Source organism: Hydractinia symbiolongicarpus, chromosome 2 (genome assembly GCF_029227915.1).
Source record: "Hydractinia symbiolongicarpus strain clone_291-10 chromosome 2, HSymV2.1, whole genome shotgun sequence".
Lineage (NCBI taxonomy): Eukaryota > Metazoa > Cnidaria > Hydrozoa > Anthoathecata > Hydractiniidae > Hydractinia > Hydractinia symbiolongicarpus.
In genome coordinates, this window is record NC_079876.1 from 14,662,834 (window position 1) to 14,690,756 (window position 27,923).

Below are 27,923 nucleotides of genomic sequence, written 5' to 3' on the forward strand. Positions count from 1 at the left end.
AAAAAATCGAGATTGTAATGTTTCGAAACGCTATAGTAGACAAAATTGCCTTTCTAATGGTGCCAAATATATATTTATCCAAATTTTGTCCAGGTCAAACTCTATTTTGACTAGCCTCTTGGCGAAATTAAATATCTGTTCAATATCTACACACTCACCGAAGGTCGTTATTACATGAAAATAATCACTATCGTATAGCGTTACCTAATGGCGGCACGATAGACTATTCCAAAGTGTATACAGTTCATACATAAATAAGACAACACAACCATGGAAGGTTAAGTTTAACTTAGCGTATTTTCGCCATAGTGACACCAAACCTCTGTATTGATATCATACCGCGACCGTAAACGTACAACATATCCGAATTGTTTTTTTGCATTCCGCTTTTAACACCGTAGAAGTGGACTCTGCGATGTATGTAGCAGCTTCTTGTAACTCGAAAATCATTCGATGGACCAGCCAAACTCGATGCCTTGATTTGCCAACCCCGTTCCCACGGGAATTTGCTTTGTTGAGAAGTTAGGGGCCACAAGACCCTGGGGACGAGGTTGTTCATTTGCCACTATTTCTTCGATTTAAATGCAAACAAAACATCATCTGTATTCACATTTAAACGAATTCGTTGATAAATATCTTTACTTCCAGACTCCGTGAGTAACAAACGGCATGAGCCGAGATTATTGCACATCGCAAACGCCTCAGAGACATTTGGAGGTTCGAAGCCACCTAAACAACAAACACAATAAAATTTCAAATCAAAAATTAAAAAAATTTCAATAGACTGAAAGTTCAGATTTGGGTAACCGAGCAAATCTTATTGTTGAGGACGTTATGATAAAGAAGGATGGCAAGACTCAGAAGAAGAATGGCAAGAAAGAGAGTTGTTTTGAATTTTTAAACGTAATAAGACCTTCAGCTCTGCAATGCGATTGGAACTGGTCGTACACCTATAAAGAAAAACATAGTAAAAAGTTTAACATCTAAAGAATACGCCATTGTCATAAAAACATTAGAGATTTTTGGTGAGTTTTAGCATTGTCTAGAAAACTATTGTCTGTATAAGCAAGACAACGACGAGCTACGGTGGATAAATAGTAATGTCAATGTTTTTAGCAGAATGCATCAAGTGGGAAATTAAAATGGAAAAAAAGGCTTCTTCCCATTTGACTACATATTCCGTATTATAGCTCATGAGCTTTTTTTTGGTTGCGCGTGCGCCCTTAAATAATTTTTTTACCAAAGTACACATGTGCTAACAAAAAGCTCGTGCGTGTGTAGTAAAGATATAATTAAAAGTACAAATTCTACCTCCATAAACAGCGCATCTTCAATACCAGTTCTTCGAAACTCGCTGATAATCGCCTTCATGAACATTGTCTCCATCACCGACAAACTCTGCAGAGCTAATATTTTGGGCGAAGAAAACATTTCTTTTAATGCTGACTCTACGTGCTTCATACCCACAATGCCTTTCGACCGTTTACGTGGACTGGTCGTCAACATGGATGACTCAGCTATTTCGACGGCGCGACGACAAATGTCAAGACAACGACGTGCGTCACCCGACACAGCGGCAACCTAAGCAAAGCAAACACGATGTTCAATATCTTTAAAAATAACAGGGTAGCCATTATGATTGAGTGATGAAAAGGTTACATGGTCAAACGTTATTTTACAGGTTTTGTTATTAAGACATTTGGCAAGGCCGTTTAGTTCAAAATTTTTAGTTATTTTGAAATATTGAAAATAATGAAGGGTTTAAATATATTTTTCGTCGCAAAAATTAATTTATCAAAATAAACATGTATTTGAAGTGAGAAAGATTATTATTTTCAATTGTCCGGCCGGCCGCATGCCCGCCCGTCCGCGTGTTTGTGGCTAACGACCAGTTTCTTAAATTCTGGGTTGTTTAATACTACGAGCTTGTAGATTTTTAACTATTTAAAAAAAACTGACGACAAAGGTGTTAACAACTTGTAATGTGTCTCATTTCAAATGTCCGCGGTCTTACTGACGGAGATAATTCGAAACGAATATAAATATTTTTAAAAATGTCGCACCGTGATTAAATTAAAAGTTCGTGGGTAAATAAAAAATTGTTAGAAAATACGGAAAGGACTGGAAAATTTTAAAAGTGCTACTAGCTTTGCACAAAAGGTTAGGAGCTTGGAGGTAGGAAAATATAATCACAGACAGTTCAACAACGTTTGCCAACTCAATTTGTTTTATTAAATTCGTTAAAAGTTGGCAGTATAAGCACAGTATATAATAAATCACTCTGTTAACCAATACATTAGGTTAAATTTCCCGATTACTTTTTTTTTTAAATCTTTTTAAGCTTTTAAAAGAAAGAAGTTTTTGACAGTATCGTATCGGTGAAGGGTCTCCTTAAGAGACAAGAGAGGAGTTGAACGTCCTCCACCATACCTTAGTTTAAAGGGGCGATTGTGGAAGTCCCATGAAATGCCACACAGTGATGGTGTCACTCACCATACCTTAGTTTAAAGGGGCGATTGTGGAAGTCCCATGAAATGCCACATAGTGATGGTGTCACTTTAAAAAACACCCAGTCCGGTCTGTGAACGGTTGGCGCTAGGAAGGGCATCCAGCTGTAAAACAATGCCAAAACTCTTTATTAATGGCCGTAAGAATAGTTGATCAGACAAACTGCGTAAACGGGGCTGGAACTCTAAGGAGTGAAGGTGTCGCGCACGGTAGGACAGATGTCAGATGTGAGCATCGTCAGACCGTTACCCAGCTATCACATCACAAGGTAGATAACACTAGGTTGAGGATGGCTAGTGTAAATGTTGGTACTCTGAGAGGTAGAGCAGGTGAAGTAGTTGAAATGTTAGAACGTAGATCTGTTGATATGTGTTGTGTTCAGGAAGTTAGGTGGAGAGGAGCTTCAGTGAGATTTGTGGAAGGTAGGAGGGCAAGGTATAAGCTTTTTTGGATTGGTAATAGTGATGGATATGGAGGAGTTGGCATATTCGTTGCGGAGAAGTGGGTAGAAAAAGTAATAGATGTTATGCGTGTTAATAGTCGTATTATAGTGATAAAGTTTTTGATAGGTAATAGGATTGTCACTTTTCTGTCAGTTTATGCTCCACAGTGTGGACTCAGTGAGGAAGATAAAGATAAGTTTTATGATGAGTTAATAGCAGTCACATCAAAGTTTGGAGACACTGAACTTGTCATGGTGGGCGGCGACTTTAATGGTCATGTTGGGAAGTCATCTGAAGGTTATAGAGGTGTGCATGGAGGCTATGGATTTGGGAGCAGAAATAAGGAAGGGGAGAGATTGCTTGAGTTTGGAATGGCAACGGACATGGTGGTTTGCAACACATCATTCAGTAAGAGACAGAGTAGGCTGATAACATATGAGTCAGGTGGTTGTAAGACACAGATAGATTACCTTAAGGGAACTTATTTTGGCGGGAACTAATTTTGGCGGATTTGGCGGATTGGGGCAAAATCCGCCAAAATTAGTTCCCGCCAAAATTAAATATTTTACTCACCCGCCAAAATTAGTTCCCGCCAAAATTAAAAAAAATCGCCACCCGCCAAAATAAGTTCCCGCCAAAATTAAAAATTTCGTTGATCCGCCAAAATAAGTTCCCCTTAAAAAATCGACAAAAATCAACTTTTTTTCAATTTTTTATATCTTTTAGAAATATACCTTTGCGCTAGAAATATTATGTCATAATAAACCTCTAATACAAGATAATTTTTAATCAATATTTATGATTTCTAAGTCCTTGCTTGACGATGGTGACGACTTTTTAGGTTTGTTGTTAACTTTTTGCCTTTTTGGGGCTGGTGCAGCTGAGGTGTTTCCAAAAAAGTTTCGAATATCTTTTTGCTTTTTCGTCTCTTTGCTTTGGCTTTTGGCTGTATTTTTTTTACGCTTTGGTCTCTCTTCGGTTGGAACCACGACATCTAAAATAACTGCAATATGTAAGAACGAACCAAGAATCAATTCCTCTTTCGGCTCTGTATACAAGGCTTCTACAAGTTGTTGGTATCTTGCAAGAACCAAAAGATTGTTTACTGTCCCTGGTAAAGTAACAGTTATTTTACAGGGGATCTCCAAGCCTCCTTGAACGAGAGGTGATCTTCGATAGTGTACACTTGTCAACGTGGATTTCATAGACGCTCCTCTGTCCAGAAGAAATTTTGTAACCCTTGAGATTTCTTTGGGTAAATGGCCAACTGGTTTGTCATTTCCGAATTCACAAACTTTGATTGCAAATCTATCGAAAACATTGTTGTTCTCATGAAAGCAGTCCAGTGATTGATTTTCCTCAGGTTTCCAATAAGTTTTATAATAATGGAATCCTCTGACAGCAGCTGTAAACTCGAACGTCTTGTTGTAAGCCATATGGACGTCTTTTCTTTTCTAGCTCTGATGAAAAACAAAAATGTCAATCGATCGATTTTTTAATTGCCTAGCATGAAAATAGAACGTTTTTGTTCTATTTGTCAGTGTAGACCGAACTTTCCCAATTAAATAGAATGTTTTTGTTCGATTGGTTAGTCTAAACGGGCCTTAGCGAAGAAAAAAAGAATGTTTTTGTTCGATTGGGTAGTCTAAACGGGCCTTAGCCAAGAAAAAAAGAATGTTTTTGTTCGATTTTTAGTGTAAATATAGGCCAAGTGAATGGAATGTTTATGTTCGAGTAAATATACAGGATACAGATAACTTACGTTTCCTTTTTTATCTCCCGGCTTTCAAAATGTCTTACATCAGGAAGTTAGCTAAATTACAAGAGAAAGAAGCTCAACAAAGGGCCGCTGAAAAGGAAAAAACTTCAGACGAAACACCTTCAAACAGTTCTAGGGAACAAAGTAAGTATTTCTCTTTGATGTTTTTTTTTGTTATACCTACCTGCGAAGAAGTTTCTTTCTTTGTTTGAAAATTTTTAATTTTTGGTCAAAATTCGCAATTACATAGTGGTTCGTTTTATTCATTTTAGGCCCACAACCAACTGACTTCCAGCAAGAATCATCCCTTGGTTCGTTAGACTACGAAGCTGTTACAGACGCGACTGAAAATGTTAAATCCAGTGGCAAAAAATCATACAACCGTTGGTCAGAAAAAGAAAGATTTGATATCGGAAAATATGTTGCGATTCATGGTGGTGCGGCTGCAATCACAAAGTTTCAAACCAAAGACAGGCCGTTAAGTGAGAGTACAGCTCGAAGATTTGGCAATCTTTACAAAAAAGAGCTGAAAGATTCAACCCGAGAAAAACGTAGCGTGGTAACCAAATTTGTTCCTTTGAAACGCGGTAGACCTCTGTTCCTTGGCAGTCTAGATGAGATGGTACAAAGATTTTTAATTGCACTGAGAAATCGAGGAGGTGTTGTTTCAAGAACAGTTGCAACCGCTGCAGCGAAAGCTCTAATATCACGAAACCCTCAATTTGAGTTGGGGCATATTAAAATTGATAACAGTTGGGCAAAAAGCCTCTTCAAGAGAATGGGTTTCAAGAAAAGAATGAAAACGACCTCCAAAGTTGAAATCACTGAAGGAGCCAAAAAGGAGTGCGAATTACTATTTCTTCACGATATTGTTTCGACCATCGAACAACACAGCATCCCTCACCAACTTGTTATGAATCTGGACCAGACACCTCTTAAGTTTGTTCCAAGAATGAATCACACCATGGGATAGCTTCATCAACGTGCGAGTCGAAAATGACGATGACAAAGAAGAGGAGTACACGCGTGACGAGGATGACATAGACTTTAGTCGGAATGCATTTGACATTATCATAGACGATGAAGAAGAGTAGATTTTTAGTATTTGTTTTAAAATTCTTTGCTTTGTAATGCTTATTTCTACATCTTTACCAAAGAAAATTTTCGTTGAAATTTGAAAAAATCCTTCACTCGCCAAAATTAGTTCCCGCCAAAATTAAAAAATCCGCTGACCCGCCAAAATAAGTTCCCGCCAAAATTAAAAAAAACCGCCACCCGCCAAAATAAGTTCCCGCCAAAATTAAAAATTTCGTTGATCCGCCAAAATTAGTTCCCGCCAAAATTAAATTTTTTTTAGATTTCCTTCGTCCGCCAAAATTAGTTCCCGCCAAAATAAGTTCCCTTAAGGTACTTTTTGGTTAGAAAGTCAGACAAGAAAGTGGTGAAGGACGTGAAAGTTATATCGGGGGAAGAGTGTGTTTCCCAGCATAGGTTGCTGGTTTGTGATATTATCTTGAATAGTGTTAAAGAAGCCAAGGGAAAGTACAGGCCCCGTCGAAAAGTCTGGAAGCTGAAGGAAGAGATTGTAGCAAGACAATTTAGTGCAAAAGTTCAGCAGTTAGCCTACAATAGTCAATGTGATAGTGACAATGTTGAAAGTACTTGGACTACTTTGAAGAATTGTCTTCTAGAAGCTTCTGATGATACCTGTGGGTGGACGAAAGGACCAGCTAGACATAGACAGACCTGGTGGTGGAATAATGAGGTTGACCAGTGGATAAAGGAAAAGAGGAAACTTTGGAAAGAGTGGAAGTCAGGTGGTAGTAAAAATATTTACTTAGAAGCTAAGCGTCGCGCTCGTACCGCAGTGTATAAGGCAAAATCAGAAGCAGAGAGAAACAGATTTGCAGATGTGTTAAGAAGGGAAGACCAGCGCAATGACGTATTCAAGATAGCAAAGCAAATGAAGAAGACTAATCAAGATAATTTGTCTGATGATGATGTCGTAGAAGGGCCAGCTATGCCGATCAAGACAGAATGGGTAGTGGAGGCTATTAGGAAATTGAAGATTGGCAAGGCTGCAGGAGTATCAGGTATTGTTGCAGAGATGGTAAAAGCATCTGGATATATTGGAGTTGAGCTCATTACAAGTCTTGCTAACCAGATTATAAAGGATGGTGCTATTCCGAGTGAGTGGCAGTCGAGTGTAATAGTGAACTGTTTCAAGGGCAAGGGTGATGCATTAGAAAGGGGTAACTATAGAGGTTTGAAGTTGGTTGATCAAGTAATGAAAGTTATTGAAAGAGTGATTGATAAGTTACTTAGAGAAAGAATTGATATAGATAAGATGCAATTTGGTTTTGTTCCAGGGCGTGGCACAACAGATGCAATATTTTTACTCAGACAGCTTCAGGAAAAGTATTTAGGAAAGAGAAAGAATCTCTATTTTGCCTTTGTAGATTTAGAGAAAGCTTTTGATAGAGTGCCACGTAAAGTTATTTGGTGGGCTATGAGAAAATTAGGTGTGGATGAGTGGCTAGTTACGATGGTTCAGTCTATGTACAGCAATGCTAGAAGTCGTGTCAGGATTAACGATTCACTTAGTGATGAATTTAGTGTAAATGTTGGTGTACATCAGGGTTCTGTACTTAGTCCTTTGTTGTTTATTCTGGTCTTAGAAGCGCTGTCGATGGAGTTCAGAACAGGTTGTCCATGGGAGTTATTGTATGCAGATATTTGGTTCTCATAGCAGAGTCGATGGAAGAATTAGTTGAAAAGTTTGAGAAGTGGAAGAAAGGACTAGAAGAGAAAGGGCTGAAGGTAAACACAGCAAAGTCTAAAGTCATGATAAGTAGCATTGCAGCCAAGTGTGACCTTGTAGTTGGAAAGTGGCCTTGTGGAGTTTGCAGGAAAGGGGTTGGTAGTAACTCAATTTTTTGTCAGACTTGCAAGCATTGGGTACATAAGAAGTGCAGTAGTATTAGTGGAAGGTTAAGAGCTGACATACAGTTTGTATGCAAGCGTTGCAAAGGTGAGATTATAGAAAATGAAGTATTTCCAGCTTTAATGATGTACAACAGTGGCTCGTTAGAGATAGTTAAGAACTTCTGTTACTTAGGTGATATGTTGGGCAGTGAAGGGGGTGTTGGAAGAAGTGTTACTTGCAGGATAGGTTCTGCTTGGAAAAAGTTTAGAGAGTTACTTCCTTTACTGACTAGCAGAGTCCTGTCAATTGAGGTAAAAGGTAGGTTGTATGAGGCCTGTGTAAGAAGTGTTATGTTGTACGGTAGTGAGACATGGGCAGTGAAGCAGGAAGATCTTGACCGTTTAGAAAGGAATGATATGAGAATGGTTAGGTGGATGTGTAATGCCAGTCTGAGAGACAGAAAGAGTTCAGATGAGCTAAGAAGCAGGCTAAGTCTCCGTAGAATTAAAGATGTTATCCAGATAAGAAGATTGAATTGGCTGGGGCACTTGGAAAGAATGGAGGAGGATAATTGGGTAAGAAAGTGTAGAGACTTGATAGTTCCTGGGGCAAAGCCCAGAGGCAGACCGAGAAAGACTTGGCAGGAGGTTATAAGGACAGACTTGATAGAGAGGAAGTTGAGTTTAGATCTAACACAGTCTAGATCAGATTGGAAGAGGGTCATTAATATACCCCTTTCAACCATGCTAGCATGGAAAACGGACGTTAAGCCGAGAATGATGATGATGATGATGTTCACCATCTCTGGCTCAATGACCTAGCCCTAACTAAACAAAAAAAGTATTGACGTAATTTGAAATACTCCATTATTTATCTGCATTATTGACCGCCTCTGGTTACTTCGATAAAGGTGAAACAAAGTAGAAAAGTCAGCTCACCTTTCTAGCGATCAGTTCAAGAGCGTCTTCTTCAAACGCATTGACACCCTTGATTCTTGACAGCACGATTTCTTGAAGTTGGCGAAACGTATACGGTTGAAATGTCATTCGAGTTAAACCGAGTCTACTCGATACACGATTCATCATAATCCGCTCTGGCAAGTCCATTGTGTTGGCGACGGCTAAAACAACGAGTTTCGAGTGACGGCGAGTAGGCCAGTCGAATAGGTTATACATCACATTCTGCTTGCGAGTCCAAAGTAGATCTAACTACGAATGACAAAGGGGATCGTGAGGACTTTCAACTTGTAAGAGTAAATATACATCTTTAGAATGTTTAAAAAAAATGTTTATGAGAGAAATTTCGTAGAAAGAATAAGACTGGGCATATCTAGAGAATAAGGACACACTAAGAACAATATGGAAATATGAAGAAAGTATGAAGATATGTTTTTCCAGGCAGAAAGAGTCACGAGTCGCCTTTATGCAAAACTTGTACTTGGTTAAAACAAAATAACGTAATACGAGTTAAAATTATTTTTTACAAAAATGCTTAAGATCATTTCAGGCTAAAAGCCCAAATTTTCTTGTTCTTACAATAAAAATTGTCAATGGCAATATATACAGTATAAAGCCAAGAATCAGTCCATCAAATTTTAGTTCTTTAATGCTCTTTTTTAAAGTTTAGGAAACAATTTTTTGACCATGTTTAAAAGGAATCTTTCGGCTATAACGAGTGAGTGATTTCTTTAAAAAGAGGTGGCAAGGATAAAAAAGAAAAATCGTTATCACAATGGGGAGAACCCTTTCACCTCATCACCTCATCAACTCACCTCATCAACTAACAGAACTACATTTTCTTTTTTCGGTTCTGGTTGGCTGAATTTCTTATCAAGCAAACTTGCCGCATGATCAGGAGTTGCCTTCTTTCCAGTTAGTTTCTATAAAAATTTAACAAATCTCTATAATAATAGCCGTCGTCTGTCTGTCTCTGCGCGGACCCCCCGCTGAGTTAGAAAATCGTGCTGCGGAAACACGAATATCAAATGCGATATATTTTATCCACTTTGTTGCCACGGGTAAATATAAAGGACGGGCGAACCCGTGGATTTTTCCACGGGCAACGACTAGTCTATTTTATAATACCCGTATACGTCTGTCTGTCTGTCACGCAAAATGGTACTGCAAGAGATGCACGCAAGCGGTATAAAAAATTTCCACAGGCCACCGACTAATTACTTTAAAAGACTGTACGCGTCCAATTTAAATAACAATAACAATCAGATTAGGCCTTTTTCAAAAATACTATTAATGATACCATTTTTGAATGCAAGGTACTAACATTAATTTTTTATACGAATACTTTTACTGAAAAATGCGAATCGATGAAAAAAGCTATAAACATTCATAGCTAGCTAGTTAAACATCTTTCCTCTCCACTTCATCTCTTTACAGCATGTGTGGGGAAAGCAGCTCTGCCAAACTTCTTATTTGTATACAAAACACAGAGTTCAACTAAATGTAGCAAATGCTTGAACCAGGGCTATTACGAAGCGGTAGCACGCCATAGCTGCAGAAATAGCCCTGGGGTTACTGCACGGTCAACTTGTGTGCACCAGGAAGCGCTAGTAAAATTAGGTAAAGTGGAGGGTTGCTTCTTGTTTACCTTTTTCGAAAAAACTGAAACAGCAGGATTAAGAAAATACTTTAAAGAAGGAACCCAATACAAATAAAGTATAACGCTTCGTGTGGTAGCTTTTTTTAGGTCGAAAGTAAAGAAATATGTTAAACCGGGCCAGCTAAAATATCTCACATTCCTGAAAATGACATGGACTGTCCTAGGCAGAAACTCAAAAACTTATAAAAAAACTAAGTATTAAAGATTTAGTCTAGACTTTGGTACGATTAATAAAAACTGTTTGCTGAAGTAACTTAAATACAAACCTTCAGTATAGTACAATATGCTTGATTGGGATCAGTTAGCTTCATGCCATTAATTTCCACAAACTTGAAATATGGAATGTTGCGTCCATCAGCATCACTTTGTAACGTCTTTATCACCTCATGAACGGTAGCTGTTTTACCTGTCCCTGGAACTCCAGAAATATAAATACATCTAAAGAAAGAAATAGAGAAATCTAGGAAGAAATAAAAGAACTCACATGGATAATGTGGTAGTTTGAACAATTTCTCATTCGGGCAAGTATTAAATAGTCAATCAGGGAGATGATAAAGGTCATAAGATATAAGAGGATAGCCATAATTTACCACAAACTTTATTCACCTTAATCAAATCTTTTAACTGTAAATAGTTATTTTTAATGCAACATATCCCCAGACTTCTTTTATAAGTTAAAATCTTTTAAATGAAGTATTTTTGACAGGGTTTTAACTTTTTTTCTTTCTTTCCAGATCCTTATCTAATGAGGTCATAAAAGAATGTTATAGAAGAAGAAGAAAAAAATAATATGCAAAGATACAAAAAAGTGAAACAGCGTTGTATACCCTCCTGTATTTTCTTGCAGCCGACCATATACAAAGGAGTAGACGTCTTCGTACTCATCATCACGACATGGTAAAGAATCAGGAACAGCCGATACATGTAAACTATAAGGAGACACCAAGAAGTCAGTTAAACGTTCCACAACAGGATTGTTCCTGTTAAAGGCAGATCTCCACTTAAAATAGTTAAAATAGTTCCCGGACAAGAAAAATTTCCAACATAGGCATGCGAATTAAAGTAAGTTTACAGCATTATCCAGAAATTTTTCATGGATTGGACAGGATTCCGAATGTTGAAAGCTTTAACTCTTTTAGAATGTTCCCTGCAAATAGTTTCTTTCCAGCCAATAAAAATGCGAGAAATACATGACGTGTTAAAACATTGTAGGAAATTGTGAAAAGCATTGCATTTAAGATGGCGGATTATATGAATTAAAATTTTCCTACTCGGAAAATTATCTCAAAAAATCTTCTTGTCCGGGAACAATCAGGCTGCGTTTAATGAAATTTTTAATTTCTCGGAGTGAAATAAAATCACTTTAATCTCCGTTAACAAGCTTCTAACTGTTCATATTAAGTGGAACTCACTTCAGTCAGAATTTTAATTCAATACAACAGGTGTAAAAAACTTGTGTAAACAGACCGCAAGTGAATTGACAGAAAGTAAGTACAACTGCCCATTTGCAATCATTTACTTGCTGTGAAATGGCTGCGGTGAACGTGAAAAATGGCTGCGGTGAAACTTTAATAAAACTTTTATGTAAATTCTGCCAAATATTAAAATATTCATAAAAGTATGCATACAGATAACTACAAAAAAAATTTAGACTTTACCGCTGTCTAGCTTTCTCTAGTGGACTTTTTGCTTGTAATCGAGGCTTTTGTCGCGATTTAATTCCTGGGGTCATTGTGCTGGATTTGTTCACTTTTTTCACGCTCCTTGAGGGAGTTCTAGAAGTTGACATACATATTGTACGGCGTTTTCGATGCTTTACACGCTTGTTCTCTTTCTCTTCCTCTTCCTCCTCCTCTGAATGTATAACATCGTCACTTTCGCTAACATCATCGGAAATTTCTGCCTCATCCAATTCGTCATTTTTACTCTCTTTTGAAGAGGGAATAAAATCCTCATCACCAGTATCAGCATCATCTACTATAAACTTTTCTTTCTTCCTCAATACTTTAGATTTTCTTGCTGATCTTCTGACAGAGGAAGGAGCGTTGATCTCCTCATCAGAGGGAAAATCAAACACATCCTCATTCTTAATTTTTGTTGACGATTTCTGTTTATTGCGAATTTTTTGATTTTGTTTTCTAGTTCTAACAATCTGCTCACTTTTTACTTCTAACTTATTTGTCCTTCTGACAGGTGTTTTTGCCTCGTTCAGCAACAACACATCTTCATTCGAAACAAAAGTAACATGACTCACATTACTCATAGTCTGACGACGTGTCAACCTAACAGGTTTAACGGAATCACCTTTTGATCTGTGTCTCATCTCATAAGACTTGAAAGGCGTCTTTTCAACAACCAAAGACACTGCATTAATGTTTTCTTTGTTGGTCGCATCTGGATGCTGAAGTGGCAATTTAGTGCTTGTGGACGTGCTACTTGCGTTACTTTCAGATCCTGAAATATTTCCCAACTCTTCATCGTCAGAGTCAGTAACTTTGGCAGCAGCTTGCTCAGCATCTAAACAAGAAAACTAAATATATATCTATAACCTAAAATTAACAGAAAATCATACATATATTAATCACCTTTTTTAAAATAATTTTGCAAAGCAGCTAGTCACTTATAACTTGGCAAAGCATCTAATTACTTTTAATTTTGCAAAGTAGCTAGTTCCTCACAAATTTGCAAAGCAGCTAGTTTGTTTTAATTTTAGAAAGCAACTAATTATTTATAATTTTGCGAAGCAGCTAGTTATTTATCATTTTGCAAAGCAGCTAGTTAGTAATAATTTTTCGAAACAGCTAGTTAGTAATAATTTTGCGAAGCAGCTAGTTATATATAATTTTGCAAAACAGCTAGTTAGTTATAATTTTGTGAAACAGCTAGTTATTTATAATTTTGAAAAGCAGCTAGTTAGTTATAATTTAGCAAAGCAGCTATAATAACTTATAGTGCTTTTAGAAGTTTCAAAAAAAAAAATCATTTCTTATACTCTTAAACTAATTTAAACATCAATTTAGAACACTTTTCTGAAATTTTGATACCTAGAAGCTCAACCAACTCACAAGTTATTGAAGATGGTGTTACTCCTGTCACATTACATGATACAAAAATCCAGAAAATTTTAAGATTTTTCAGGCTTATTCGGGAGGATTTTATTTTCCCAGGGTTTTTGGGATTTCTAGAAACGGTGGGGTCCTGTGTAAATTAGTTAAAAACACATGTTGATGCAAAACTCCTACTTTTAAAAGCTAAGTAATGAATCGAACATTCAAAGTTTCAACAGACTGGTTATCGGAATTTGTATCGACTAATAAGTCACTAATTGGATTGTAAAATGTATGGTATAATCTTGCAAAAAGTAAAAAAAGACCCAATCATTTAAACATAATCTGACGAAATATTCAAATTTCATACTGTATGTTTTTCTTTGACGTCTAGGCGTAAGCTTAGTCAATTTATCAGGTGGCACACTATCTCCTTCATAAACACTTTGACTGCCCTTCCTTTTTGGTGATGACACATTCTTGGGTGGTAGTGGCTTCAAAGGTTCCAAATGGTGTTTTGATGCTACCGAAGTCTTTTTAGCCGTTTTAGTTTTACCTAAAAGAGTTATACAAAATAAAATCCACGTGTTTATTAATAAATTTTTGGGGGGTAAACACAAAATATTTTGTTTACATTTTCAAAAATAAAATCATAGTTTACCTGGTGTTGCTATTTTTCCAAACCCATGCCTGTAGAGAAGCAATTTTTTCAATTAGTTAAAGCATTATGATCACAAAGTCAATAAGCACTTGAAAAGTATTTACAAGTACAAAAAAAGTGTATTCAAAGTGCTGGTATGAAAATATTTTAAATATTGGCGTTTTTAATCTTAATTTGTTTTTCAAAGAGTTGCTAAAGCTTATAGGTGACAAGTTTACTGAAAACTGACAAAAATATTCAAAACATATAATAAAGAAACAAAGAAAATAATATTTAGGCCAGAGAACCTAACTTTCAATTTGACCTTTGACAAAGTTTTACTTTCACTTGAACTTATGGAAGTTCCATAAGAGACCAAAGTCGTTCACTTTAGCAAATAAAATTTCACAATGGTACAATTACACATCCAACATACTTTATACATTATGACTGAACTGGTTGTACAAGCAAAGTAAAGTTAAATGATCACAAACTTTTTTTGTTATGGAATACAGGATTGTTTAAACTTCGTACAGTTGGGTATTGGAAGTTTTTTGAAAATAAATTGCAGCATTATTAACCTTGCACACCCAGGCTTTGATAGTTTTAAAAAACTTCGATACTCTTAAGGCAAACATTTGAGAGTTTACAACTGTAGCAAAAAAAAAGACGAGCTGTACTTCTTTATTTTTGTTGGGAAGCGATTTTTAAATGAAGTCGATTTTTTTATGGAAGTTTCTACGCTTGTGCTATTTAATCAATATTAACAAGAAATGCTGTATTTTTTAGATTAATTAACACAACTAGTCATAAGAGACTATTTATGAAATAATTTCAAAGAAGGAAATTGAAGCTGTGTACGCGCATTGTCTATTTGACCTTTTTATTGAAAGACAGAGATTTAACTTACAATTATCTTACAAAAAGATAGTTAGCCGATAGTTTATAGATGTTTGTTTGGCTAAAAAAAAAAAAAGAATTTTCTATATCGCTCCTTGTTAAAAAGTATTAATTACTATGTCACGCACTTTCTTGTTTGTTATGTCTGTCCAGGTCTATTATTTAGTCTTTTTCAGATCTGTCAGACCCTTTTTAGTCAGAAATAAAAGGTTACAAATTGCCATGCTCCAGCTTTAACCACTTGTCCTGCTATGTATGGATTTTAGTGCTTGGTTACATTATCTCTCTAAATTTGTTAACATATCTTTCCTGGTTAAAATGTCTATATTTATATATAGATATACATAGATGATGTATTTTTGTGCAAAAATGGCGTATCATTTTTTTTAAATAGTGCTTACCATATTTTTTAAAACTAGTTGTTTTATTGTTTATTATGAGCTTAACCAACAGTTTCACTGTGGATGAATAAGTGTATACTACTTTACATACCTTACAAAAAAAGACGACTCGTCTAAATTTGAGGGAATATTGTCTGAAAATATTACATTAGCTATACCACTTATAGCCTCAGCATCAATATCCTCCATGCAGCCAATAAAGTTTTCATCCAAAACCTTGTAAAGTTCTTGCTTGTGTGGTTTCTCTAAAAGTAAAGAATGAATACACAGCCTTTTTATATACCAAACATTTTGCTCTAAATTGGGAATTACACGAGAACATATGCACTCTAGAGTATGAACTAGGAAAAAAACTTTACACTGAACACAAAATCTTTCACACTCTGCACATGACTATTCTCTTAAACTTTTGAATTTCCCCAAAAAACTGAAATAATGGTTAAATGAAAATAACTTTCATATTGATCTTATTTTAAGTATCTTTCTAAACACAACTATTTTACATTTAAAAATACGCATTTTTGTTCACTACTAGCAGTAAACGATTTTTAAATAAATATAAGCAATAAAGTTTCTGATCCTTTCATAAAAAAAATTAAAAACAAAAGCCATGTGCACCTAAATTCTGCATGAATTCAGAAAATAAATTAAACTTCCTGCGTAACTTTTTAGATTTTATTAATAAAATATTTTTTTCGTTAAAAAATGATACATTTATGCTAATCGCTAGCGTGACTAGGTTTACATAACGTTGATATATTTGATTTATTCTTTCAGCATTAAAATTTAAGAAAATGTCTTTTTCTTGATGTGACGCAAACTGGAAGTAGGTCGTGGTCTTTTAATTACACAATCCTAGAGATTTGCCAAAAAAATCAATATGCTAGATGTGTTGGAAAATATTTGGAATAATGGATAGGTGTAGACTAATTTTATTTGTTAACAATGAATTAAATTATTTTTGGAACTACTAGCTATAAATCTTTATCAGATATCTACTTGATTTATAGAACTAATTTTTAATTTTTATGGCATGAAAAAATAACACGCTTGAGGTATTTTATATATGTTTTTAGTGTGCAAATTATCACACGTCAAATCAAAATATGGCATCATGCAATTCCTAGATTTGTCACACCGGATTCTAGAATATTTAACAGGAAGCGAATTAACTGTAAATAAATCGATATTTTTTTGCGAAAACATACTCGCTCTGAAGGAAGACCATGTAAGATATCCTGTGAGAATCAAAACAATATGGTGGACTGACCGTATGCGTTGCGATTTTTTAAATTTTTTTTTACATCCATGATATAGCTAGACTTAAGTAAAAATATAATTTTAAGATTGCGATTTTTTATTTAATGAACATTTTGAGATCACTACATATAAACTGATCCCGAATCGCGATTTGCAATCCCTTAATGGATCGTTGTTCAATATTGACTTCAAGGACACCAGCTGCTACCTTTTTTAGCATACTTTAGCATAATAATGTATAACTGTATGTTAAGTTTAATTTTACTCAGAAGTATGTAATTTGAAAAAATTAGCTAACAGCTTATTTACTATGACAAAGAAACTTCAGGAAATTATAATGAAAACAGAAAATATTTTTATTTCTAATAATCGCAAAAGTTGTCTCCTGCAAAAAAAATTTAATTTCACAAAACTACAAAAAGTATTTCAAACTGGTTTAAGTTCTTGTTGAATTTCCGCGCCCGAAGGCGTAGGAAATTCTTTAAAACCGTCGTTTTTTTCTTTTGGAGCATTTTTTGAGAAAAAATCGACCCTAAAATTACACGTTCCTCCGTCACAGATGTAAACTTTGTACCCAAGCTCCCTAACTACTGGGAACTCATCTAAATGACGTTTCAGGACAAAATTAGTATTTGTTTTCGACAAAATTTGGCACAGTTAACAAAAAAAAGTATGCTGAACATAATGGTGACATAATAATTTTGATTTTTTGCCACCTTAAATGTCATTTTAGGACAAAATTGGTCCAAAAATTAAAACTACTTCATTTTCAACAAAAATTGGCAAAGTTAACAAAAAAAGTATGCTAAACATAATAGTGACATCGAAATTTTGATTTTTGTCACCTAAATGCCATTTTAGGCCAAAATTGATCCAAAAATTAAAACCACTTCATTTTTGGCTAAATCTGGCACAGTTAACAAATACAGTATGCTGAATATGATGGTGACATAATAATTTTGATTTTTTGCCACCTTAAATGTCATTTTAGGACAAAATTGGTCCAAAATTAAAACTACTTCATTTTCAACAAAAATTGGCAAAGTTAACAAAAAAAGTATGCTGAACATAATGGTGACATCGAAATTTTGATTTTTGTCACCTAAATGCCATTTTAGGCCAAAATTGATCCAAAAATTAAAACCACTTCATTTTTGGCTAAATCTGGCACAGTTAATAAAAAAAGTATGCTGAAAATGATGGTGACATCAAAATTTTGGTTTTTTGCCACCTTAAATGTCATTTTAGGCCAAGATTTAACCAAAAATTAAAACTGCTTTATTTTCGACAAAATTTGGCACAGTTAATAAAAAAAGTATGCTGAAAATGATGGTCATAATTTTGATTTTTTTGTCAACTAAATGCCGTTTAAGACCATAAACGTTTCAATCGCAAGACTTTCAACCATGAATGATAGGTTGTATTTTTTTTAGCAATTTATTTTAAAATGTGAGTTTATTATGACACGTTTTGTTTTGTTTGCGTTTGTTGTAAGATATAATGTCACTTGTGTGCTTTATCTTCAGAGGTTCATGCACCAAACCTCTTCGAATGTTTGGCACAATAACACAACGAATTAGCAGGTTTTCATCAAATATTTTGGTAGCGAGTGGAAATTCTTAGAGCCCCCAGGGCTTCTTGTTTATCTTTAGAACACATATCACAACATATTAAAAAACAATGTTGTGATTTCGTGATTTAGAGATATTTTAACTAAACTGAGTGTGTGAAAAGGGTTACCGTATCCTTAAATACATATTGCATTTTCTATTTCTGCCAAAATAACTCCTGCATTTTTAACATAAAATTTGACTGCATGACAGACAAAAAATTGGTACTTTTAACATGAAGAAGAGAACCATTTTTTAATACTCACTGAAATTGGTTCGATAACGATATGGAATTTCCCCGATAGTGAAGTACCATTTTATTTTAGCACGGTGGGGATTCTCTTGCATAGCTTGATACAATTCCAGTACAGTTCCAACAGCAATTTTATCACTGTCTTGTGTAACTTCTACATCATCGTTGATAGAAATCTTTGTGCCATCCACCATGCATTCCCTAGGTATTAACAAATAATACATTTGCTTTAAGCATCCCTTTTAGCAAAAGTCACCTATATGCAGTCACAAAACCTTTTATTTGATTATGCTAATACTATGAAATTATGCTATTTAAAAATAGCATAATTTCCTTTGTTTGTACACCTTTTGCTCGGGCCTCTAAATCATTGGCAATCGAAAATTGCCACCACAATTTGATTGCTGGTTCAGTGGAATTATGGTGGAAATGGACTGTCAAAGAAGTCTAGGTCAATTTTCTTGAAATTTAAGGGTGCTATATATCTACCACGAAGTTTTAAAATTGTGTCTTCCTTTCTTCTGACCTTTCAGAGCTCCTAAAAGCTCAACCAGAATAGGGTTAAAAACCCTGTCTGTAGAGATATTTATTTAGCACGTTTTTCTTCTGATTCACTAAAAAATTCATGAATTAAGATTTTGCACACGTTACATGAGTTAACATTCATGCCAAACAAGTTTCGTGCACGCAAATGGTGCATTCAATTTTTTATTGCAGGTCACTCATGCTTACAACTAATGACTTTCATGTGGTGTGGAATAAGCTCCTTATAATTTAATTATATAAGAGGAAGAACGCCCCTCTATCCCATGTTGTAACACCCTTCACCATTAAATTTATTCTAATTTTTGCTATTGTTGCAAAACACTACAATTGATTGTGCAGGGGACTAATTCTAAAAAAGAATACTTTGTACAAATTTATAATTAGATAATCACAAAGTATTCTTGCTTAATTTTATTGGTCCTGAAAACCATTTTATATGTTTTATATATATATAACGCTTATGAGTTTTAATATTTGAAACTAAATTCATTGCACATAAAATCGCTCCTGACATGCAAAAATTGAACATTTTAAACTTAAAAGGTTGGTTATAGCAAGTAAAATATACTTCAAGAGTCTCCAATCTTTGAGAAGCAACAATGTCCCTGATGTGACGTTCTGGATGTGACAAAAATGACAAACAGAAAGAAAAGGCCGTTATTGACATTCTGAGCCAATATAACAACTACAATAAAAATAACTTTTACAACTATTAGACTTAGAATCACTGTCACAAAAGACACCCATATTGAATAACACTCAAAGCTTTTCCTCCCACTTATATTCACCATGTGTAGTATCAGGAATAAAATTAGACCAGCCACATCTGGTTCATGAATCCAAGTTGTGTCATTTTCATCCATCTATATACAGAGTATTGCTTGATTGTAATTCTTTTATAAATTCAAACTGATGGAAAATCTTTTTGAATCTTTTAGCAACTGGTACTTCCAATTGATTATTGTGGAAGGGGCAATATAGTGAAAAAAACTTTGCTCTTTATTTTTTTCACCAACAAATGGAGCTTTCTTGTTTTCGGTATTGTTTTAAAACGCCTAAAATATCAATCTACCGTAAATGATCCATTAAGCCCCCACTCCTGAATGACCCCCCCTCCCGAATAAGCCCCCTCCCAAAAAAACCCATTTTGACAAATAAGCCCCCACTCCCGATTAAGCCCCCATGGGGGCTTATTCGAATTCACAGTAATTTCAATATAGTTGATAGGGACTGAGAAAATACTACTATAAACAATTGATTAAATGGTATTTATTTCACAGGTTGAGGTATTAATAACACTAAAGTTAGGGTGTTTTTCTTTTTTTCTTTTCAACTTGTCGAACAATTTATTTCCGAATATCTTGCTCCCTGTCAAAGCAACATACTTTGCTGGAACAACAAGTCCGACCTCCCTTTTTCTCTTTCCAACCATTATATTGAGATCGAATAGTGTTTGTTTTTATTATTACTTTTAGAAAGATATGTTGTTTTTATTAAAATCGTTGTTTTTAGCACACTAGATTTTTGCATATTTTTATAAGCCCCCCTCCCATTTAAACCCCCCCCCTCCCAAATAATCCCCCTCCCCCAAAACCCATTTAGATAAATAAGCCCCCGAGGGCTTAATTGATCATTTACGGTATTAGAGCTGCAGTTGCTTCTTTAAGATTCTCCTTGGTAAGGAAGGTGTTTTGACTACCGTATTTTACTTTGTTTTTATTATTTTTCCTAATTGTATCGACTTAAGGTCTTGCAGTTTTACATTTTAGATAGCGTAATTTTAAACTTATATATGAAAATTATAATGAAGGAGGGTGTTACGAAAATAATAATCTGTCTTGTTTTTCATTTTTATTATAACTATTTTAGCAAAAGTAGCTAATTTTTGTTATAATTCACACAAAAATATAAACTTGTGTTTAACCACGTAACTATTTCTGTAATTAAAAAATTCCAGCAAAGCGCATTTTAGTTTTATCGCAGCAAATTACCATGAACAAAGAATCAACTGCAAGTGGCCTTAACAACAGTGGTCCTAAAGTGACGTTATTAATTCACCTTGTTTAGTGTAATTGTAGATTGAAATTTAACCTAAAACAAATATCATCATTGATGATCTTCTATGCTCATTATATTTTCACAAAAGAGGATGAGAAATTTTTGCTTGATATTATTATTTTTTTATCTTTGTGAAAATTAGGGTCAGTCGGGTTCGTAGAACAACTATTTAAGTTGGAGTTGCCTAACAATGTTAGAATAAATGCACAAAAGATGGTAAATAACTAACAACCACCTTGTGCAGCAATACTTTACGCCAAACAGAATTCTTAACATCCACTCCATCACAGAGAGATGGGCCGCATTATCGCCACTTTTTTTACCAGGCCTTCATATGGTAAGAACAATATGCTCTGCGCTATCATACACTACACAACTAAAACCATTCTGTCAATTATGAGAGGTGTGTAGTGACTACAGTTAAATAACATCATCAAAAAACCATAGCACATAGTAAAACCTAAATGTACCACATGTTTAAACCAGTTACTACTGTCTTGGCATGACTGCATGTCTTGTCCTTTGCAAAAAAGTGGTATAAAATTATCTTACTTGTAATACATCAATCTGTTTTTCTTTTGACCTTCTCCAACCCATTTAAAATCAACTTCCTCTTCATCAGACTGAAAGTATTTTTTATAAGTTAATTTCTTCCCCGTCATACTAAGACATAAAAAATTACTGATATATTATGTAATACACAAATAAGAAAATAATACGCAATAATCCAATTTAGAGTTCACAATTTGTAATTCACAGATGGTTAAATTAAAATTCTTAAAATAACAGTAAATATTCCCATAAACGCGTTTATTAGTTTGCGATGTATAGAGCTCTTCGTTTTCGGTATCTCACAGAATCTGTCTAAAATGCACTGTATATTGTTGAGGGTGAGGGTCTCTCTAATAAAACAAGAAGTGAGAAATAAGTAAAGTGGTATGGGTTTCCAGAACTTTTGAACATAAAGCCCAAGGTTTTGAAGATTTTGGTCATTGGAAATATAAAAACTCAACAATCAAATATGAGCAAAAAATTACAAACAGCAAATTTATAATCTAAATTCTACCTAAAATATTATACTTATGGTATCGGCTCTCTGTGCAATGTGAATAAGACCAAAATATTTTTAGGCAAATGTGAGGTAATTTTTTACCTCACATTTGCCTAAAAATATTTTATTCCACCTTGCACTATTTTATTGACCTGGTTACATGACGACAAATTTTTAAGTCCAGTCTAAAATCGTTTAATATAGTGTCTTAATTAATACAAACTGTATGATTTTGTTTATGTTTTTGAACATTGGTTCATAATGGCTTAGAGGAAATTTTCCACTGAAGTTTCTTCGCAACAGAAATGTATGTATATATCTTTGTTTCTTTACAAAATCAGCCATTAGCAATTTAAATTTAGGTGAAAAAACCACCTGCTAAATGTGCAAGTTTATTATGTTTCTAAAAAAATCCTAATTCTTAGGGTAACAGTTACGAAAATTAAAAAACTGTGATTTTGCAAACTTGGTTCTAAAATAAGTAATAAATACTAAACCCCGTGGAAATATGAGGCAGATGAAAGATAAAAAATATCCATCATTGCAATTTTTGACGTCAATAATGAACCCCTGATGGGCAAAAAATATATTTTTAAGAAGTTTGTTGACCCGTTACATCTATTTTATGTTCATTACAATGATATAAATCATGAAGTGCTGTTGACGAACAATTAAATTTTTAACCCCCTATATCTCATAAGGGTTTAAAAACTTTGCGGATGTCAATGATCTGTCAATGTGCAAACTGTTTTCTCACAGTTACTACCAATTACATAGAGCTTGAAGTGCTGATCAAATGATTTCGACGAATGGTTGAAGTGATATTGGTTGTGATTAAGCGGTTGTTAAAAGTACATGATCTTAGATATTATTTCATCAGCGTTGTTAGCTCTACACCAAATAACGAGTTAAGGAGTTTCAAAAAAAAATTATGCATTGACAAGTCTCTGCTGACTTCATCCAAAATTGCGATAGTTCTTTTTTATTGTTCTTCTGCTTCGTAGACTCTTCCACAGCCTTATCGACTAGTTTATAAAAACTAAATTCTTAAAACTTTGAAAATTTTCTATTTGTTTTGGATAAAGTTGTTTTTTGGAATTATAAAGAACTAAAGTTTGGTATATAACTGTTTTCATATGGTTTCGCATTTAATTCCAGATCATTTGTTTCAACACATTAGTAAATTTGTTTCAGTTCAAATTGTTTCTGATATAACACATGTGTATCACACATCATCATTTAACTACGGAATTATGTAAATATTCTTGCATTCTTTGTTACAAAGATAGCAAAACAAGATCATAAAAAGTGAAAAGATTGCAGTGGATTGTTTAAAAACAATCAAAACGAGATCATAGATAGTGAAAATATCGCTGTAGATCGTTTAAACTCTAAAAAACTGGATTGTAGGAAGCAAAAACATTGTAGTAGGTTGTTTATTAAAATCATGAAAACAGGATAATAGAAAGTGAAAAGATTGCTGCAGATCGTTTAAAAACATACAAAAGGGCAACAAAGACAGCGAAAACATTGCCATATATGGTTTAAAAATCGGAGACGTAGAAAAAAAATGAGTGCTGCAAATCCTTCAGTAAAAACAGCATTGTAAAAACCGAAAACATTGTGGTAGATTGTTTAAAAAATTAGGTTGAAATGTTAAGTTCTTATTTCCTAATTAGGTTGTATAAACCTAATTAGGAAATAAGAACTTAACATTTCAACCTTACCTCCAACGAAAAAAACAAGCTGGATTTATATGAAAAAGCTTGAAGAATTATCTACAAATCTTTTCCATTCTTCGAAAAATCTTTATTAGCTCTCTACATTTTTTGACTTAAAGTTTCGATACTAATAATACCAATGTAAATATATTTTTACTGTACAGGTTGGCATTTTGAACATAGTTTATATAATGTGTATTCATTAATGCAGGATACATTAATGCAGGATTAATTTTTGCAAATTTGAATTTTTTGGGGAAGCCTGTACAGTACTGTGAAAAGGTTTGTTAAGATGGTGTTCATGTAACGAGCGCGGTGCACACGGACCAAGATAAAACGTGGTCTTTATATATAACAAACATTCCATCATGGCCACCACGCTAATATTATTATCTCCACGAAGGATTGTGTGTCCCACAATTATTTTCCCAATATCCACGATTTTTATAAGCCAGTATAATTTTTGTTTTCTTTTCAAAAAAGTCTTTCATTAAAGTTAATTTGTTTGATTCAGGTTTTATCAAGTTTATGCCACAGTTGAGACAAAGACCAGACGCGAGAATTAACAAAAACAAAATTAATATTTTAAATAACGAACTAATATCTGAATTTTAAACCAAATATAACAAAAAAACACTGTATAGAGGAGAGTCCAAAACTAGACATTGTTTTCTTGTGATAGACGTTAAAGTTCGAATGAATTGAATGAATTAATAAACTGCACAGTTTGAAGTCATCGAGCGTGAGAGATACCTCTACTGCCATTGTATCTGTTTAAGATGTTTACTATGTTTACTACTGTTATATTTTAGATTAGTTTATAATTGTGTTGTATGACTGAGGGTTTTATCTATCTCAGTAAATAAATTGATGTTAACAGTGGTAGCAGAGGATGAGTCACAATTACAAGATACCCCCAGTCTTTAATGACAAGACGCCATATAATTGCTATGTTGATGAATTGAAAGCATGGACATTATTAACAGATTTAGAGAAGCAGAAGCAAGGCATCGCAGTGGCCTTATCTTTGCCAGAAGAAGATTCAACACAAGTAAGAGATAAAGTGTTCAGTGAGATTAGTATTGCTGATTTGAATAAAGAAGATGGAATAGACACTTTGATGGCGTTTATGGACAACTTGTTTAAGAAAGATGAATTAACTGATATGTATGAACATTACACAAACTTTGATCGTTATAAAAGAAAAAGTGATGAAACTATGGAGTCGTATATAATAGAATTTGAAAAGTTGTACAATAAAACAAAGAAATTTGATATGGCATTACCAGAAAGTGTTTTAGTGTTTACTTGATGGAGCTTGTTTAAAACATTCGGACAGACAGCTTGTACTTACTGGTGTAAACTATGAAGAAGTAAATACTATGTTTAAACAAATGAAAAGTGCATTAAAAAAGTTTTTCGGAGAACAATCATTACCTACTAATAGCAATGAAAGCAAAAAAGTTGAACCATCCATTACTAAAACTTAACCTGTATTTATTACTGGAACTCATGGAAATTCAGTTAGACCTCGAGATGAACGTTTCAGATATGGTAACAGAAATAATTATGAACGAAACAATCAACGACCATTACGTAAAAGAAATAATCCACTTGATGAAAAGGGTGAACCACTTAGATGTCACATTTGTCAGTCAGTTATGCACTTTGCACGGTTTTGTCCTCATGGGAATAAAACCTTTGACAAGCCAGTGTTCCAAGCAAGCGATGAAAATGATATGGTGGAAAAAGCAGTTCTTTTTACGGGCGCAGTAATTGAAGATGAAAGTGTTTTATTGTCAGAAGCTCTTAACTGTGCTGTACTAGATAGTGCTTGTTCAGCAACTGTTACTGGAGAAGATTGGCTTAAGTGTTATTTGGATTCACTAACAACAGAGCAAAAGTGTAAAATACAACGATCTCCCAGTGACACTGTTTTTCGATTCAGTGGTGGGGAAAGATTAAAATCCAATGGCAAAGTTAAAATACCATGTAATATGGCTGGGAAGGAATGTGAAATTGTGACAGACATAGTTGAATGTGATATACCTCTTCTTCTTAGTAAAACAGCTATGAAGAAAGCGGACATGAAATTAGATCTGGTAAACGACACTGCTGAAATATTTGGTACATTAGTTGATTTGCAGAATACAACATCAGGCCATTATTGCGTACCCTTGAAAGAGGATGAAGTCTGTTTATCCAACTCAATATTGATAAATGAGTTGTTTAAAGAAAAAGAAAAGAAAGTTGTAAAATTGCACAAGCAATTTGGACATCCCACTGCAAAACGGTTAGCAAGTTTGTTGGTTGATGCAAAACTATATGATGAAGACTGTAAGAGAATCCTGGATCAAATTGAACAGGACTGTGAATCATGCAAGAAGTTTAAACGGACACCACCTAGACCAGTGGTCTCACTGCCATTAGCTACTGATTTCAATCAGTGTGCTGTAATGGATCTTAAAGAATGGGTAAAAAGTAAAATATGGTTATTTTACCTCATTGATGCAGCTACTCGATTCATTTTAGCTACAGTAATTCGAAGCAAATTACCTTCTGTTATTATTGACAAAACCATGCAGTTGTGGATTGGCAATGGATTTGGTGTTCCTGGACGCTTATTAGCAGACAATGGAGGAGAATTTGCTAATGAAGAGTACCGGGATATGTGTGATAACCTAAATATTGAAGTTTTAAACACAGCAGCTTGTAGTCCATGGCAAAATGGATTGTGTGAAAGGAACCATGCAATTGTAGATGATTGTTTGAGAAAGATTCTTGATGAAAACCCAAAATTATCGTTGGAAGTTGGTTTGGTCTGAGCACTTAATGCCAAGAATTCCTTGCATATGAATTCTGGTTATAGTTCCTATCAATTAGTTTTCGGACGGAATCCGAATTTGCCATCAGTGTTAAATGCAAATCCACCAGCTTTAGAGGGTGTAACCGTATCACATGTGTTTTCAAAGCATATTAATGCCCTTCATAATGCACGTAAAGCATTTATTGAAGCTGAAGCTTCAGAAAGAGTTAGAAGAGCTTTGCGTCATCAGATTCGAAGTACTAACACAAGTATTACACTGGAGAGAAAGTCTACTATAAACGTGATGATTCACCAAAGTGGAGGGGTCCTGCTAAAGTTATTGGTCAAGACAGCAAGGTTGTTTTTGTTCGGCAAGGCAGTGTGTATGTCAGAGTCCCACCTTGTCGATTAGTTAAAGTGGGTCAAGAATTTTCTGGCTCTAATCAGAACAAACTTGACAATACAGATCTTAAAGAGAACAAACATGTAGGTGATCATCAATCAGAAGTAGTGATTGATTTAGAGGTTGAAGAGTCAAATGCTACACCTGTGCAACAAGAACTACGTAACAGAAGTGAACATGAGAAAAATGTTTCAGATGTACCAGGAGCAGAAATGAATTTGGAAGGAGAACAACAGGTGTCTGTTTGAAAAGAGCATGATTTTCCCAAAGTTAACGACCATGTTGAAGTGAAAATGAAAGATGTACCAGAATGGTTTTCAGCAAAAGTGATAAGTAGAGGTGGAAAAGCTACAGGGAAGTACAGTAGTTGGTACAACATAAGGAAAGAAGGTACAAATGATGAAATGTGCCTAGATTTTAAGGATGTTGAGGATTGAAAAAAAGTTGAAAGTGTCAATGTAGTTATTCTTCCAGAACACGTACATGATACTGTAGAGGCAGTTAAAGCAAAACAGAAGGAATTAGACAACTGGAAATTGTTTGATGTTGTTCGACAGGTTCCGGATGATAAACAAAGTAAGATATCAAGAAGATGGATTATCACTGAAAAAGAAGTGGATTCCTCTAAAGTTGTTAAGGCACGTCTTGCTGTTAGAGGATTTGAGGAAGAGCACAAACTGCAACGTGACTCACCAACCGCAGCTAAAGACACTCTTCGTATGTTTTTTGGAATAGCAGCCTGCAAGAATTGGAATTGTGTGGCATTAGATGTAAAGTCTGCATTTCTGCAAGGTCACACTATTGATCGTGATGTTTATGTTACACCACCCAAAGAAGCAAATGTTCCAGATGGATTCACATGGAAGCTTGTTAAAGTCGTTTATGGCTTAAACGATGCTCCAAGAAATTGGTATTTCAGTGTACGTCAGACCTTATTAAAGCTGAAGGCAGAGCAGTCCACAGTAGATAAAGCAC

General features: G+C 34.6%; 3 protein-coding genes across 4 annotated transcripts; 1 reads left to right on the forward strand and 2 right to left on the reverse strand.

Annotated features, from left to right (window-relative positions):
- Nucleotides 1–18: 18 nt before the first annotated feature.
- Nucleotides 19–21,656, reverse strand: LOC130629592 (origin recognition complex subunit 1-like). 2 transcript variants are annotated; one of them, XM_057442848.1, is made up of 13 exons: nucleotides 21,520–21,656; nucleotides 18,377–18,564; nucleotides 15,332–15,485; nucleotides 13,961–13,989; nucleotides 13,670–13,855; nucleotides 11,911–12,769; nucleotides 11,080–11,181; nucleotides 10,519–10,690; nucleotides 9,408–9,515; nucleotides 8,575–8,844; nucleotides 1,312–1,581; nucleotides 914–950; nucleotides 19–729 (listed from the first exon to the last, which is right to left on the reverse strand). In XM_057442848.1, exons 1-13 carry the CDS (start codon nucleotides 21,627–21,629, stop codon nucleotides 566–568), a joined length of 2,649 nt encoding a protein of 882 aa, XP_057298831.1. In that variant the 5' UTR covers nucleotides 21,630–21,656; the 3' UTR covers nucleotides 19–565. The 2 variants fall into 2 exon arrangements, with proteins under 2 accessions (XP_057298831.1, XP_057298832.1); XM_057442849.1 differs by lacking the exon at nucleotides 8,575–8,844.
- Nucleotides 3,648–5,607, reverse strand: LOC130629596 (uncharacterized). The gene is made up of 2 exons (XM_057442853.1): nucleotides 4,714–5,607; nucleotides 3,648–4,411 (listed from the first exon to the last, which is right to left on the reverse strand). Exon 2 carries the CDS (start codon nucleotides 4,385–4,387, stop codon nucleotides 3,737–3,739), a length of 651 nt encoding a protein of 216 aa, XP_057298836.1. The 5' UTR covers nucleotides 4,388–4,411; nucleotides 4,714–5,607; the 3' UTR covers nucleotides 3,648–3,736.
- LOC130629595 (uncharacterized) lies at nucleotides 4,719–5,897 on the forward strand. The gene is made up of 2 exons (XM_057442852.1): nucleotides 4,719–4,854; nucleotides 4,983–5,897. Exons 1-2 carry the CDS (start codon nucleotides 4,743–4,745, stop codon nucleotides 5,681–5,683), a joined length of 813 nt encoding a protein of 270 aa, XP_057298835.1. The 5' UTR covers nucleotides 4,719–4,742; the 3' UTR covers nucleotides 5,684–5,897.
- Nucleotides 21,657–27,923: the final 6,267 nt, after the last annotated feature.